Here is a 17750-nt window from a genome sequence, read left to right as displayed (position 1 = left end):
TTTTTGCCTGAGACAGTAAACAAAGTCCATTGGTTCAAATACAAAGGAATGAGAGAGAATTCAGCTCTCCGCGTGCTCTACAAAAATTGATTTTACCCTTCTAGAAAAGAAGCTTACATGTACATAGAAATGCAAAATTTTTATTCTTCTGGAAAAGACAAAGATGAACTTTACATACATTTGGAAGATTGAACGTCACAAGTTGTATGCAGTAATCTATCTAATCACAACCTTAATCTCCCCAGACTTTGTTTACTTATTCAGAGGATACACAAACAGTGCTTTTTTTTTTTTTTGTCTAAGCCAGCTTCTGTTCAGAACAATATATGTCACAAGTATGGGATATATCTAATACATGTCTGGGGCCGAGGTTTACATACAATTTCTCCCCGGGTGAATACCTATTGTGATGTGAAGTGACAGGAAGTTCAATAACATTCCCGGAATCCTCTAAACATCAAGGGACGAGCTCGTCTACTTGTAACAATACAAGGATTTGAATGCACATTCAATTTAGATTGATTTAAGAGTCTGAAATCATGAAAACAGCAGCTTTCTGATAATTTCTTGTCTGGAATTGATATCTTTTAACAGAAAACATACCCTTGAGACGTATTCATGTTCTTGATGGCTATATATATTAACTTTTGAAATGAAATTACACTTTATACATATATGCTGCAGTTTCTACAAAATGAAAAAGATTTTATCTGAAAGTCATAAATATATAAACTATGGGTTTTAAAAACAAAACCTTTGTGAAGCTATTGGAACTGTAGTAGAAGTGAATTTATGAGAAACAATTTCTAATTTTCATATTTCAGCCATCCTTAAGGGATCCCCTCATAAGTTTAATCTCAATTATGAGAAATGAACTGTCAAGAAATAATCCAAATTTGCAAAAAAATTGATAAAGCAATGTTGTCAGGCTACAAGATCCTCAGCTGTTGGGATTTCCCTAGAGATCTTCTAATGTAGTCTGCAGTCAAGTCTGGATGCTGAAAGGGGTGCTGTTACTAAATGTAACCTTCACAGGACGAAAGACCATCTTTAAGCAATCGCTTAATGGTGGCTTAATGGTAGCTTAATGGTGGCTTATAGAAGTTAATTCCTTTAAGCCACCATTAAGCTGCAGCTTCTAGGTGCTTAATGTCCAAACTTCATTAAGCTACCATTAAGCCACCTTTAAGCTGCAGCTTAATGGTGACTTAATGTCCAAACTTAATTAAACCACCTTACCGCATCCAGTATCAAGTCTTTAAACTAACTTGTTAAGTTTGAAGTTGTTTCAGTATCATTTACGCAAATACTTATTCAATTCATAATCCAATTCATAATTTTTTTCTCGCTATTTCTAACATCTTTGTCAATGTGTATAATCTCGAGAACTGAGAACAGCTTCACCAAATGCCTTAAAATTTTCGCTCCCTAAAATCAGTTTGTTTGATTACTTGTTTTAAAATTATTTTTATCCATAAATACATAATATATATCTTAAAATAATCACATATTTTTCTTTCGTGTTTGGAGAGCCACATTCCACTGCCGAATTCATAGGAAATGTAATTGGTGTCATTTTCTTCTGGAATATCTCTTAGTCTCTTAATTTTTCTTTGGGTAGAGAAATGTTTAAGATATAAAAAAAATATATAGGTATAGATTATATTGCCAATCATTGAATTAATTCATGAATAATTTGAATTAATTCGTGGTTAAGTGCCATTATTTTTTCCTTTTTTTTAAAATACTGCAGAAGTAAGAATTTATTTAAAATAATGCAGAAGTAAGAATTTATTTAAAATAATGCAGAAGTAAGTATTTATTTAAAATAATGCAGAAGTAAGAACTGATCAAAATATAGTCGGTCTTCAATGATTGTTATTTCAAAATCAATTTTCAGAAGAACAGCCGATCAGATTAAACAGGGTATCCGGCCAGATTTATACACATTGAGAAGCGGGGTAAATAATCAGTGTACAGTATATCGCCTAGTTAGACAATAGACCTTAATTAGGTGTCCCCACCAGTCCCCGGTCAATTAACAGGAAACTATACACGGGAACGTACAGTGACAGATTTTGATGATCTATTTTTTTACAAATTAAACTTAAAATTTACGCAAGCATATAACAAATTAGAAATTATGATTGTACACAAAAAGACAATTACTTTGATACCCATAATGATATAAAAAGAATTAAAACTGAAGATGATATGTTACAAAAATATTTTAATTTAATTGTTACGCAAAGATTGTCAAAAATCGTAAATATCCGCAGCATATTTATAAGAACTATAATCTGTTTTTTCCCATTCGTTCTCTTTCGATGATATATTCCTTTTTAATAACAAAATTTTCTTATATCTGTTGAATTTCAATCTTTTTATGCTTATAAATCTGCGAATAACAGAACGAGGAATTCAGTTACTTAAAATCAAAAAGTTGTTTCACACCATCACACCGAACTCCGGTCCACGGTTAAGAAATATTAACGTAATATAAAACTTTATCAAAATTTCTTTTTTTTAAATATATGTATATATATATATAAATATAATTATTCGTATTATTGATTAATAAATATAAACATCAGGAAAAAAAAATACATGTACAAGTACCTGTAACCATTCCAAACAAGTTTTGTTAAAAATAAAGGTTTTATATTTCGCTTCAATTTCAACAGCCTCGATAGCTCAGTGGATAAAGCGTTCGCCCTCCAATCTAAAGGTCGTGGGATCGAATCCTGTTAGAAATGTTTCTTTTAGTCATTTTTTTTTAATTTTTCTTTCCTTTACATTATTTTCACCGAATTTACAAATGTATAAACTTGACATTTATAATTTTTGTGAAAAAATCATTATGAAAATAATATTTAACCCGTAAAAGCAGTTTTATCGACTGCGTAATGGTGACTTAAAGGTGGTTTAATGGTAACTTAATGGAGTTTGGACATTAAGCACCTATAAGTCTCGCTTAATGGGGGCTTAATGGTGACTTAATGATTGTCTAGAAGCTACCATTAAGCACCTATAAGCCACCATTAAGCTACCTTTAAGCATCCATTAAGGACTTTGAGATGGCTTAATGGTAACTTAATGGTGGTGTATTTATTACTTAAATGTAGCTTAAAGGTGCTTAATGGTGACTTAAAGACAACCATTAAACCATCATTAAGGACATATAAGCCACCATTAAGCCAAACTTAAAGGAAGTGTTTCATCTTGTGCTTTTACCAGACAGTCATGCCAAGAGGGAGAGAAATCACAGATTTTTTATTTCTAATAACAAAAAGACCACAAGACACACCATCAGCAGAGTGGGCCTGATTAACAGAATCCCATTGTATGAATTGGCCATCTCAGCATATGGGTGTATAGACCTCTTTAGAAAATCTAAACTGATGAGTTTGTAATGATGGCTAAGTAACATTAGGGGACAAATAAAGATGAGGGTAGGAGATAAATTCAATGAAGGGAGTGACACTTGGTTAGTGATGAGGGACAGACAACTGTGGAACACCCAGAGAGATCTTCAATGTCTAAGTACTTGAAGGAATCAGTCAAGTTTATAGGGGTGCATTGGTCATCTAACAGACTTGCTACAATAATGATTATTTGACAAGAACTTGATTTGGAATGTGTCAAATGGTACAGCATTGACAGCTAAATGAGTTTGCCTTAAGATTTTAATTAATACTGTATAAGCAGAATTTTTAGCGAGAATTTAATTTTGGCATTATTAGCAAGGGTTCTGAGATTGATAAAATTAAATATCACTAACAATTTTACTCCGCAGCAGTTGTTAAAGTTATCTTTGTTGCCATTATAGAATTGCTAAAATTACTTCTTGCTAATAATATATACCAATTTTTTGGATAAATCGCTAAATTTGCGTCTTGCTAAAAATTCCACTTATACGGGATGGTATTTGAAATATGCTTAAATGTTCAAAAGAGAGAAAAATCAATTTGTAAACCCAGTTCATGCAAAGTCTTCAGTTAGTAAAAATTCTGGCATATGAAATCTTGCAGTGGTCTGCTTATAAATGAGAACCTTGCATGCCTGTTTATACATCCATCTTTTAGATTTACAGTCATTACATTTTATTGTGTCATAACTCCCTACACAATGAAAGCTGATTAAGCAGTTTGGGGCAGCAGTGGTTGCTATTTTCTATAGCTTCCATACCTAGCCTACCAGGACACAAAAACCATATAATGTTGATCATGTTTTCAATAAAATAGTCATGCTATGCTTAATTTGGCTTGATTCTTACTCACAGCCACCAACTTAATCAGCTAACGGCAATAGTAAATTTAACATGCAGTGATAAAAAATGGGAAGGATTAATCTAATTGACAGTAATATTGAGGGGGGATCAATACTGAATGTAAAAAACAGACACCTCCAATGTCAAATCAAAAGAATCATTAATGAAATTCTCATCAGATTAATATGATTAAAAAAAACATTATCTAACTTACATATCTAACCTAACTTTGCATTACAATGGCGTACCAAGAGCTTTTACAGGTTTGACATTACTTTACATAAAAACTCTATGAACAAATAACTTAAAAAATCCTGCAATGGTTACGATAATATCAACTAAAACAGCCACAGATTGAAAGGGTTGCTGTCTTATATGTTAAAGCTGAACACTTTGATGTGCATGCTAAATACACCGACAAACTTCTGTAAAAACCTAGACACAAGATTCTCATTTTAAACCTGATTACTTGCAAATGATTTAAATAAAATTAAAAAACTGTTTTCCTCTGACTGTAACACAAATTCTTCTAAACCATGTCTGACTGTTTGTAACACAAATTCTTCTAAACCATGTCTGGTTTCTATAGGAACATTCAATTGTTCTAAATGATATAATTTTGCCTATAAACATGTAGGACCTCATTTCATCTTTGTAAGAACTTTATTATCAGGATTTCATGAAAAGCAGATTACATGTAGAGCCGGAAATATTGATTAATATATAACAATTTCTGATGGAATTCTGCTCTGTGTCTCAGTCGCTGAGTGCATTCCAATGTATCTGTCATCATTTTTTGTAAGAGATTGAAGACGTTTATGTTGGAGATTATTGAAGAAATTAAGTTTTCATGAAAAACAAATGATGCCATAGATCAAACAAAGTAGATACAATTAAATTGTGGTTGAACTAATCAGTATAAGTCAGTTAAGATCTTCACTTACTCATATAAATGTCATCACCAATTACAGCCGATGCTGCTCAGAGCTTCAGCAGAAAAGTAGAAAACTGCCAGTCCATTACAGAATCTAATTTGAGGATGTATCTATTAAAAAAGAAAGAATTTTGAATTGTAGAGCTTATCACAAAGGGTCTGGGATGATATGAACAACATTCCTCAATTCAGGAAAAAACCAGCAATGTCAAACATTATTGAAGAAATAATGAAAAATACAATTTGACTTAATCCCTTTATATGCTACTAATATCCCTTGCCATTTTATTTATCAATTCATTTACGATTTGCCTCGAAAAGAACTTCCCACTCAGTTACACAATAAATTGATAATATTTTCTACATTTATATTATTAGGTGAAGTAGGTGCCACTCTATACAAAGCACAGCTTTCTCAATTATATTGTAATATTACTGTTACACGGGCCAGTGTTTTAAGAGTATATACAGAAGACTATTTTTACATCATGTTCCACTTCATGTCTAGAACCAATTTTCAAATCAGCTAAAGAGGCAAGTTTTAGGTACGACTGCATATTGTTACATAACTTAATCAAAGAATACATTGTTTCTTGTCATTTGCTTAAGATTTACCAGATGCAGCAAATGACTAATGTTAAATAACTTAATATTTCTACTGTCACACACAAAAGCTCTTCCACAAAACTTGGTAAAACTTCTTCTTATAATGCTATAATGAAAGTGATCAAATATTCACAGTTTTATCCCTCCAAAAAAAACAAAACAAAACAAATTGCAAAAAAATCTACTTTTCTATTCCAGTTACCCAAAAAAGAGAATTTGCTCTTCACTAAAGTGCTTTAAATTACAAGAAAAATATTGGAAATTAGATTTTAAATCAGTAAATTGCTTTAGGATGTAATCAGAGAAGCTCAGACTTTGTGAGCCTGGCTCAGCCTGCACAATTATTATGTAAGTCAATACGGCAATGCTCCTATTATATAACTCATCCATTTTAAATTTGATATTTTTCAATGTGCGTGGATGAATCTTGACAAATTATACCAATTATAATATATCTATTCCTTGTTCAAAGTGATTTGTAGCTCAATTTAACCCGGTAATGTATGTTTTTAATACAACGTTATCCAATTAAGCACAGCAAAGGGTTTATCATCTGACAATGGGTCTTGAAAACTGAAACAACTCGGATTCACTGTTCATCCTTTTATTATAAATGAAATGTCAATCCCACTCTAACGGGTTGCATCTTAATAAGAATCCTAGCTTACACATAAACAAATTAGAAAAATAAATTATTCTTAAACAAAAGAATAGGTGGGTTTTTTTAAAAGATGTTTTAAATGAAGAAAAATAGGACATCATTTGCTCAAGTTTTTTTTTCTTTTTGTGAATGAGCAGGTAAAATTTTAACCAATGAAATGATCTACAGAAATCTTTAAAATCTGCAGAAAATTGCCAGGATATGACTGGTAAATAGATAAATGTAAATGAAGTTTATGAGTGAATATGAAGCAGATGTGAGTGTTATGTGTGATTAGCAGTTATTTCTGTCAAGGCTTTGAGGTTATGCAAGGCTCTGTAATCATATTTCTTTATTTTATCTGAGAACAGAATTATTTATCTAGATTTCAATTTGCTGAAATTACATCTGAGGCATTCTTGTTTTTGGTTGCTCTGGCAACTGTGATCTGGTGCCTTACCACTTTTTGATGTCCTTCCTACATTCCTCCATTACTATAATCTCCAAACCAACAAATTACGAAAAAAGGGGTAATAATCAAGAGATGTAAACCTAATTCTAAATTAGAACACTCTCAAAGCAAACCTTGCCTTTGAGTTTTGTTCCAATTCTAACTTTTCGAGAGTCCATTCCTGACATTACAAATTCTTGTCTTAGCTTTTACCAAGGACAATCTATGTTTCTAAAAACAGAATGCAGAACGGGGGCTTCCATATGATAGATTCAAACACCAGAAACAGAGTCATACAGCACTTCATGTAAGAAACAATGGCCTGCAATATCAATCACATGGTCTGCCAGGTTATAAAAACTCCCATAAACAATATTACAAAATATGTTTTAAGCCACCTTTAATGAGAAATACAATAGCGTAAAAAAGGAGAAACCTGCAGTGTTCTTTGTTTCTCAAGATACAGAATGTCAAAATCATCTGTCAATGCCGTACTTGAAAAAACACATGGCATTTCGTTTCTCTGTAACAGAAACAGCACGAAACCCTGTGGACAAGAAAAACCAAATACTGTAAAGATGGGCTCTTGCCTATGAATAATATCTAATAAGATGGAAACAATAGAGAAATGTTAATTCTTAAAGACAAAAAGGACACGAATGGAATGTGATGGGAAGACCTGCTCTTGGCAAGATTTGAAAAATATTTGTTCAATGTAGCCCTGAAATTCTCCAGTTACACTGAGACAGGTGAGAAAAAGCTGTTGTGAATAGAAAGGGCTACAAATTGGCAACATTACATGGCTCATTGCCTGTAAACTGTCTGGTTCCTGACAATGGAGACAGACTAGTAATAACAGGGACCTGCTGAGTATCTCCCTGGTCAATGACTCTGTCACAGCAGAACCATGTCGTTGTGTGACACGTCTGAAGAACTCCCCAGAAGTGATGGTAATGTGTGGGATTTCTAGTCAATGTCATAATCTCAAAATCAATTGCTGCAATCATAGAAGGCTATGTGCATGAAATGTGACAGCTGGGACAGGTATTCCATGAAATATTTATTACATATAAAATATCCTGTCAGTCATAGATTATTGATTCTTAATGATTTAATCATAGATTAGATGTACTAGGTATAAACCCAGTCATATCATCCACATGCCTCTTATAAGTGCACTCTAAATCTTCACAACAGCTTGGAAATTTCAGAATTTCAGGCAGAAAAAAACTATTCACAAATGTTTCCCTTCTTCCAGAAACTAAGAATTGTTACACACATATGTAAAATTGTCAGCATAAAATAATTTTTGGCAAAGACAAAGAAAATTACATCAAAATATGCTAGAGATGAAGTGAAATTATTGCTGACTAAATGGCATTTTGGACTAAAAAAACATCTGTGAGGTAGATAAAAAAAAAAAACAAAAAGACATAAAAATACACATAATATATGTCAATGTCATTATCTGTATCGCGGAATTGCACAAGGGGGCAGCACCATGTGTGTTACATCATCTGGTGACAAAAGAAAGAACTAGGTGATCTGTTCCGATACTTTATCTCTGAACAGCAGAGCCAGATGTGGTTATAACATGAAGGAATAACATCTGAAGCTGTCAGAGAAAACATGGCACTAAATAACCCAGGTTAAAAGATACACCAGTATCTACAGAGACAGAGAGAAACAGAGAGGTCTCAAGAATGTCAAATAACAGGAGCTGTCATTATAGGGATTATGAACCCAGGTGATTCCTGTAAACCTACTTCTGGAGCATACAATACAGAATACACACAGACTTGGTATCCTTTGGTGCTGCATGGATAGCAGATTGCCGAGTACCATCAGACATCAGAAAAAGACCAGACGTCAGAGAGATGCGGCTGTCACAGTCAACAATTTCTGTCTCACTTTTCTGACAATTTCTGACAAGATGGGGGAAGTCGCCAAACACATGCTTCACTGGCTGTTTCCTCTTGGGAAAACATTATTCCACTTCATAAAATTTTCACAAGTACCTCATCATTAACACTATTTATGATAGAGCACTTCAAAAATATTGTGTGCTGCAGACCTGAAAGCATTCTGTTACATAATTTACGCTTGTTAGATTGGGTCAACACTTTTTTAGCTATGAAATTAGCAGATTAGCTGAAGCATGAAAATGATGCAGTTAAATAACAATAAAATGTACTGGTTCACAATGTATGAGTTAAAATGGAGGATTATTGACTTGGTGGCCTTAATAAATTGGTTCCAACCTTCCTGCCCCCTTTCCTGTTTCTGTTTGATAGAGTTGTTGGGACTGGACCATTACGATATTACATCATACCTATTTTGAAACCCAGTATGGTTTCAGGGACAGTAAATGTTTGTGTTCTGTCTAGTTAGCAAGTAACCAACCAAAACTAATGCCGTCAGATTAAAACTTGTGTTTTCTCTTCTCCATTGAAAGCGTAAACATAATCATTAGAGCTTTGATGTTATACGAGGCATATAAATATTTCATGTCTCCAGCTTGTCAGGGTGAAATGGAAGAGAGATCACATCTTTTACAAGTCTGCTGCTGTCTCCTGCTCTTTAGTTTTCTGCCACTTATCAATACAGTACGGAGATCATGTGTTGTAGAGATGCTTTCCTACATGCAAAAGCTGATGCATTCAGTGCCGTTAACATCACCAGTTTGTCTATTTTACTTAATAACTTTCAATGTTGATGAAAAAAATACAACAATCAGAGTTATTCCTTATTGCCTTCCTTAAAGCCTATGGTTACAGCACTTATCTTAAGATTTCAAGGGTTTTTTTTATTTTGAGCATTTAGGTAATCCTTGCAGCCAAGATTATTTTCTTAAATTGTTTATAACAAAGTTACATCATAAGGTGTTGCTGATAAAATTACAATTCAATGTCTGTACCCATTATTAAACAGCCCACGGAAACTCTCTCCGATACAAAATAATGAAAAGTTAATTTTTCTCCTTTTCTGCAAAACAATTTTGATGGCCTATTCTCTGACGTTTAGAGTCGCAGTTGCTTGGTTTTAGCTTTTTGACATTTGTTTTACAGTGCTGAAAGTGTAATAAAACTCAAATAATAAAACAATCATTTGTACTAGAGCCATTCAAGAAAATTGAAATGAGGTCCATAAACCTCTGAAAAAAAAATGCCTCCATCTGTAAATCTGGCTGAAGGGTCTGGAACTTCTCCAGTGTATACCAGAAATGTGTCAGCCCAGCATGTCTCTCAGTCAATGCAATGTAGCTTATTTTCAAGATAGTATGTAGTATGTAATATCTAAACAAACTTTCTGTATAGTACATACAGTAGGAATTTATGCCATTATGCCATTAGTAGAACTCTACATATAGGGGAGGAAAAAATAAACATTTTTCGTTACTGGGTACATCATTATATAATTAAACTTCGGTATCTCGAACAATGATATCTTGAATACCATGGACTTGGAGGTCCCTACTACTTATTGCTTAAGTATTTTACCTTTGATATCTCGAATCCTCAGATATCTTGAAGTTTTTTTTGGTCCCATCAAGTTCGAGGTTTGACTGTATTTTGTTAATACTGTTCTTCACTGCAAAGTAATCTGTAGTTATTATTCAAGGGAAAAAAAAAATGTTAAATGAAGCTTTAGGAGACAGATGGACAAAGTGATGCCTTATATTTGGAGCTGTGGCATACTGAAATCAGATCAGCTGTGATACACTAGTATAAAAGCACAAAATGGGCAGGGTAATCTTAGTCATTTGGTATGTTTCAAATTACCCACAACTCTTCCCTGATAAGTTTCGGACACTCTAGTTTTAGCCATGATTCACTGACCAGTCTGTATGAGGCCTAACAGATTGTACCTATACTCCTAATTACCCCTGTCATCTGTATTAATCAGAAACCTCCCTCTGTAAATTTACCAGGCCCCTCATTAAGTATCAGGACATATAGCTTGATCTCCCCGGATCCTGAAGGGGCACTGATAGATGTCCTTATGCCTGACTGTTCTTCTCCACGATCTGTCAGAAGTTACATCTCGCTCCCCTCCAATATCTCACAACTTCTCCAGTATTGATTTTGTACCTCCAAAGTGGAACACTAAGTAATTACAACCATTTCCAATAAATTCATTATTCCCAATCAGACTTTCCTACTTAAATATACACTCTGTATACCCACTTACAGAAGCATACAATATTGGGATTAAAAAAAGGTATAGGGTAAGTTTCTTTTAGGAGAGCAAAATGGCTTAAATGGCATATTCACTCACACCAACCAAGGGGGTGTAATTATAGAAATTCACTTGATGGAAGGTTTTATAAGGCTCTTCTGTTAGTCTAATTATAATATAACTAATATAATATAAATTACAGTCAAACCTTGTTATCTCGAACTCGATGGGATGGAGGGAAAACTTCAAGATATCCGAGGATTCGAGATATCAGGGGTAAAATACTTAAAGAATAAGGGGTTGGGATTTCCAAATCACTTTAATATATCCATGGTATTTGAGATATCAGTGTTCGAGATATCGAAGTTCAACTGTATATAATTATAATAATAGTTACCCAAGTTTTCTTACCACTTGAGAAAACTTTTACATTTGGAAATACATTGGAAAATTGAGTAAAAAAATGTTTTTTCATCCAATATACTTCATATATATTACCAACATCAATCTTTTTTTTTTTTTTCATAAAACATACAATTTTCATCTTTGTATTTTACTTTTGTCTTTGAAGCTGATTTCCCTGTGGTACTGTAGACTATTCCTAAAACAATCTCGTGTCACAAATTTGATTCTGGTTTTGATCATTTCAAACACTCAATAACTGAGCATCATTGTTGCTTTTTTTCCCGTAATTTATTTGCGACTTTCTCTTCCGAGCCCTTGAGGATTAATACCTGTTCTAGTTATTAAAAATCCACTGATTTATACCCGGGTATTTGCCTTTCGCTGTCTTCCAAATGATGTAAAAAGATAAGATATTGGTTTCCATCACCTGGGGATTCCTAGGAAAGCCTATACCATGATGAATCGTATAATGATTAGTCTAGAAAGATCGCTCAAAAAAATTTACTGTAGGCTATTTGTGAAATTGATAAAAGCAATATTGGCTATGTAGTTTAAGTCTGACAGAATATATAGATCACCCTTATCCCGGGCTATTTCAGTACATGTATCACTGTCAAGTCCACACACATCCTTAAAAACATCTGATAATCAAGATTTATATGTCCGCTTCAAGTTGTGACCAATGTGCGATGTATTTTATCTTAAAGGATAAGCATTTCTTGATTACTAGGCAGATCTTAATCTTTAGTTGCAAAAACTGAAATACAAAAACTGACACACCATGTCCCTACTCAGGGCATCCATTGAACTGCAAGGGTACTATATGGTCAATTTTACATTGTCAAATGCATAGATTGGATCATAATTTATCCGTTACTTTAGATCTATAAGTATAGATTGCATACATGGTCAATGGAAGGGTTCCAGTCCCCAAAGCTCACCTGACATTTTCATTTTTTTTGTACAACACCCCTAACATCTAACTCATTTTGTTTTATCCAACTGTGTAATGGATCTGATGTAATAAACAGATCAAAATGGCTTATAATGCACATTTAGAACATGTTTACAAAATTCTTTCGAAAACTTAACAAAAAGATAAAAGAGTTTGATTCTAGATGGGTCTCCAAATTGTCTAGCTAGCTATGTTTTCTCTATTTAAAACTTTTCTTAAAAACACGGTAACACCTTCTGTCATGAAAATCTCTAGCAACAGTCCCTAATGCCTGTCAAAAACAATCTTCAAGTTGGATGTGTAATTTATGACTAAATATACATTTACACCGAGTTAAAACAACCCCCGTAAGTGGGTTTTTTTCTTCTATAATTTAACATTTATGTGGTGTAAGGTTCCACATACAAATAAACTTAAGTGGTTTCAATAGCTGCAAGAATTCAAAGAAAGCCATATTGGAGGCATTTCCTTTTACGGTGTGTGAAACCTCCTACCATCAGAACTTAATTAGGCCATGAATTAGTTCTTGGAACACCCAAAGGCTAAACTGGTAATATCTCTACAAAGCACTTTATAGTTAGACATTAACACTCACAAAAAAAGGGAAATGACATTTACGGAAACTGATTATTTCTAGTGGTGAGCAGCATCTGCAGACTAAAGGGCACCTGCTGAGTCAAAGTCATTTTGTGTGGACAGGTTATTCTGACCAAAGGTCTGAGACATTCACGGGGGGGGGGGGGGGGGGGGGGGGGCATATTGCTGGACTCAACTGACTCTCACAAAGTCTTCACATAGCAGTCAACTGGACTCAACTGACAATCACAAAATCTTTACATAGTGGACAGCTGGACTCAACTGACATGCATATAAAGTGAAAATGGTCAAAACTTGTGATCACAGAGAATAAATAAACAAATAATATGAGATATGCATAGTACAGTATAAGCATATATGAACACATATACAATGTACAAATCACATAGGTTCATCTATGGCAAAAACTTTTTTTTGACAAATGTATTTACTAGAATTCAGTGTCTGTTAAGAAATCATCACAGTCAGAATTGGCAAACCCCTTTTTCTCGTATACTTAAGTCTCTTGAAGAATGAACCAGACAAAACAGAGAGGACTTGGTGCCATTTATACAAAAAAAAGCCTCATGCCACTCAGAAAATGATGATCACACTTGTTGGTGCTGCTCCCAACACGGTCATTCCTGATTCAGGGGGGCAGATTTTATGATGAAGTCATTCCTTCGAGAGCTGACAGTTAGATGTTCCATCATCTTGGAGACATGCATTAACAGTTCGCATAGAGATCACATGAATTATGCATCAGATGAAGAAGAAAAATCAGAGTTTAACTCAACTTGAGGGAATTTCTAATTGATTTTGTTCACAGAATACCCATCTAGATGTTTAGTGATCACTTCTTAAAATGGCCGAATACTTGAGATATTTCCATAATTACATCTCGGGGCAGCAGGAATTGACAGTCCCCGATTATGTCTAGCTTTGTAACCATACACAGGTTGTCAATAGGAAAGACGGAACTGGCAAAGAGCAATGGAATTACAGTCAACTGCAGGGAAAACCAAGGACGCAGAGTTTACATTTCAAACAGCAGCTTCAAAAGATAATAACAGTATACAGGTAATATAGAACAATTACAAAACAAAACCCTGTCGTCATTACAGTAGGAAGGAAGGACACGGCGCAGGTGGGCAGACATTACAGACAAATAATTTACTGGGAATATGCTTCATCAGCCGACATTAGTTATAGAACAGCGGGTGGGTTGGAGAGTTTCAGGGCTAAGGCCATTGTGAACTGTTATTTAACTTACTAATATAATTTCACATCTTATCTGCTATACAAACACAGTTTATATCTTAATCATTAAGAGAAAGGTCATTGCACGGAAGTTACAGGCTTTTCTACACCAACTAATTAGTATAGATGACCATTTTAAATGTTGTTTTATGTCAAAGTTTACCACATCGCTACATATTCCAAAACTGTAGAAGGAATAAATGCTGTGATCCTAACCAATAGTGTAGGGGGTTTGAGTGGTCACACATCAGACAACAGCGAGTTCTATCAGACAACCTCCTTGTATGTGAATGTGATTTTTACAGCTTCAGACTATTGGAAAAAATATAAAACAGAAAGCGGTTCCAGCCATTACAATCAACATTACATCCTCAAACCTGAGAACAAATGGCCGATTAGAAATGACGCGCACAATGTTCCCTTTGTAATGTCCAGCTCTTTGATCCTTGGAATTTTCTCTTCAGACAGACACCATCTCTAAAGAGCAGTAAACAGCATAATAAATGTAGGAGCAGAAACCAGGGTTCTGTGAAATACCATGCAAAGTGCTCATCAGTTTGCAAACACAGCTCAAACTAAAAGAAAAGTGCATTCATTAAATGTTATTTTTAAAGATTTAATGTTAATGGACCATAGCACTGTATGTTCTGTTGGAAATTTTCCTAGTTTATCATTCTCACATTAATGAATTCTGTCTGGCTATGGTCCACTGATGAATGTGGACAGGTGGTCAGATAATCAAGGGTGGACGGTCTAAAATGGTCCAGATAAAACACAAATGGACATTTACAAATGAGGACTTCTAGATTACAATCACAAAATTAGAGTGGGAAAAAAGCGACCAGCTGCCTGGTCTGAGAGAGCCCTATGATTACAGGGTAATATTAGACCGCACTATATGATAAAGAGAAAATATGGAGAAACTAGAAGCATATGCACATTGCAGAAAATCTGGGATCAATTTTTACAAGGTCAAAGGTTTTTTTTCTGATACCAACCCTTGAAAAGTTCTCCCCCCATTCACATGGCACACAAATTCTGTATTATACCTTTATCAGAATTAAATCAATGCATTTCAATATGAGAGAGGAAACTTTTCTATTTGTATCAGAAAGAAAGTATTGATGTAGAATGTCAGATTCGTATCAGATCTTACATATGCTCCCCATGTGCACACACACAGGTGTTCCAAACTGAACGCACCAGCAAGTCTGGATTAAAGGTGTGGAATACTTAGGTTATGGCAAATTGGAGATGAAAATAAAACCATCTGCTGACAAAATCCCACTTTTATCATTAATGCACATCTTGGTTTATTGCTCACTTTGGTATGCTTTAATCATGACAAAAATGCTGCCAAACGACAGCAGACATGTAAAGACTCGTATATCATCTAGAAGTGCATACAATCTTTTTATTAATTATTTTTCAGTAAATTAATGTACAAGTATTTTGGCATGTAAAGTGTAACAATTATGATCATGCCATTCTCAGGAAGATTGTTACAGCATGTTTTCTCTGGTTCTACAATGGTTAATATGACTTGATGCTTCATTACAAAGTGTTTCGTGCCACAATAAAGATTGGCAATCAATAAAATATAAATTAGACCTGTTAAAATCCATGAAAAATAATGATTCATGTTCCCACCAAGTCTTAAAATAATAACTCCGATGGCAGTTCCGACACAGGAATGTATTGCGATGCGGGGAAAGTGTTTTTCCTTGGCTTAAGCTGAGTGAATAGAAAGTGTCAATAGCTATCAGGCCTGATCATAAATATGGAAATACATCAAGAGAAACCGTAATCACCAATTCAATTGTTTATCATTCACAAAGTGATGCATATAAGCCCTATTTTAGATCTATAAGATAATCAACATACAATCGGTTATATTTCTGTGTAATTCAATTTAGTCTAGATGTCCTTTTCCTTGTATGAAAATAATCTGGGAATCGATAACATTTAATAAAACTAAGCATATATTGAGACATCTATATCCTTTTTTTGTATTTTAGTGAAATTTGGAACACACGAACCGTTACCAAGTAAATCGTGAAATATCTGTCTTTTTTTTTTATTTTAGTGAAATTTGGAACACACAAACCGTTACCAAGACGGAGAGAGGAGGCAGAAAGAGAAAATTATAAAAGGCAAAATGATATATGTAAAAGTAAGTATGAACTATTTATAATTCTTACAATGCTTCAGTATCAGCTGTGAAAATTTAATGAATAGGAAACGTAGTAAAAATGCACATATCCTCATCTCATTTACTAACAAGTAAAACAACTATCAGACTTTGAAAGCCTACAGGAGTGTGTATGTCTGTCTGTCTGTGAGGACAAAGTTTGTGAGGTCTAATCTTGTGTTTGACAGGACAGCTTCTAAACTAAAATTAATCAAAACCAGCACAGTGTTTTATTTACTGGTTTTCTCTGCAGTCCTGCTAGGCCACCAGTCTCAGATCCCATGCAGTCTTTTACAATCCTCAATGCCAAACCAAAATCTAATTTCCTATTTAAACCATCCCATAATACTAGTAGGTAGTTCACCACTTTCTTCCATACATATAACCGGTATTAGATGAGTGAGGAATCCTTCTTCCATGAATATTTCATCCATTTTATATTGATCTGGCCCTAAGAAACCAAGCTATATGTAAAGTTTTTTATCTTTTTTCTTTGTCCACGTTTCTACTGAGGTGTCTTTTTTATGTGTCAGTTTTACCAGTAAACACATAAAATCAATCTTCTCTAAAGCCCTGAAGCCAAAAAGAGAACAGTATTATCAAAGGGATTGTCTAGTATTTGAAAAAAAAAAGGTATATAATGAGTTGTTGTACTGACCAAATTTCTTCTTCTTTTTTTTTTGAAAAAAAAAATACATATTTTTTAGAAACAAAGGACACTTCTTTTTTATTGTTGTTGTTCTTGTTGGAAAAATTTGAGAAAAAAATTCTTGCTCCTTGAAAAAAAAAGGACGAAAATTTTTGAGTGTTTTTTTTTTTACATAATATTTTTGAGTTTTCCTATTACACGTACATTTAATAAGTTTAAGCTCACCTAAGCTAAAAGCTGAAGTGAGTTTTTCTCATCGACCATTGTCCGCCGTCCCTCTTTCTGTAAACTTTTAATATTTTTTACATCTTCTCAAGAATCACTGGGCCAGTTTAAACCAAAGCTGGCACAAAGCATCTTTGGTTAACGGAGATTCTAAATACTTCAAATGAAAAGCAATATTAGTCCCCTTCCAAGGGGAGATAAATAAGAAAAGGCAAATTGGAGTGGGGTCATTTAAAAACTTTCTGCTCAAGAACAACTGAGCCAGAAAAGATGAAACTTACGTGAAAGCTTCATAATATAATGGAGATTGTTAATCATGGCCCCAGGGGTAGGCTGGGTCCACAATAGGGGATCAAAGTTTTACTTTGGACTATCTAAGAAAACATGATAAAAATCTTTTCAAGAACCA

The 17750-nt window shown here is 34.0% G+C and overlaps 3 protein-coding genes across 3 annotated transcripts in view; 1 reads left to right on the top strand and 2 right to left on the bottom strand.

The window, feature by feature from the left end:
- LOC133186872 (sulfotransferase 1B1-like) overlaps positions 1-17750 on the bottom strand; it is a 492412-nt gene that overhangs the window by 319393 nt on the left and 155269 nt on the right. The window lies entirely within an intron of this gene.
- The window catches only part of LOC133186862 (cysteine--tRNA ligase, cytoplasmic-like), a 70735-nt gene that overhangs the window by 29211 nt on the left and 23774 nt on the right, over positions 1-17750 (bottom strand). The gene's annotated exons all lie outside the window — the stretch shown is intronic.
- Positions 1-17750, top strand: part of LOC133186864 (uncharacterized) — a 51780-nt gene that overhangs the window by 15339 nt on the left and 18691 nt on the right. Inside the window, exon 2 of the mRNA XM_061322233.1 lies at positions 16363-16449. Coding sequence (XP_061178217.1) covers positions 16363-16449 — 87 coding nt within the window. The remainder of the gene's footprint in view (positions 1-16362; positions 16450-17750) is intronic.

Source organism: Saccostrea echinata, unplaced genomic scaffold (assembly GCF_033153115.1).
Source record: "Saccostrea echinata isolate AGI-Se365-2 ecotype Australia unplaced genomic scaffold, CSIRO_AGI_Sech_v1 ptg000014l, whole genome shotgun sequence".
NCBI classification, from domain to species: domain Eukaryota; kingdom Metazoa; phylum Mollusca; class Bivalvia; order Ostreida; family Ostreidae; genus Saccostrea; species Saccostrea echinata.
Note: the sequence above shows the minus strand (reverse complement) of the source record. Positions and strands in the feature narration are given on the sequence as shown.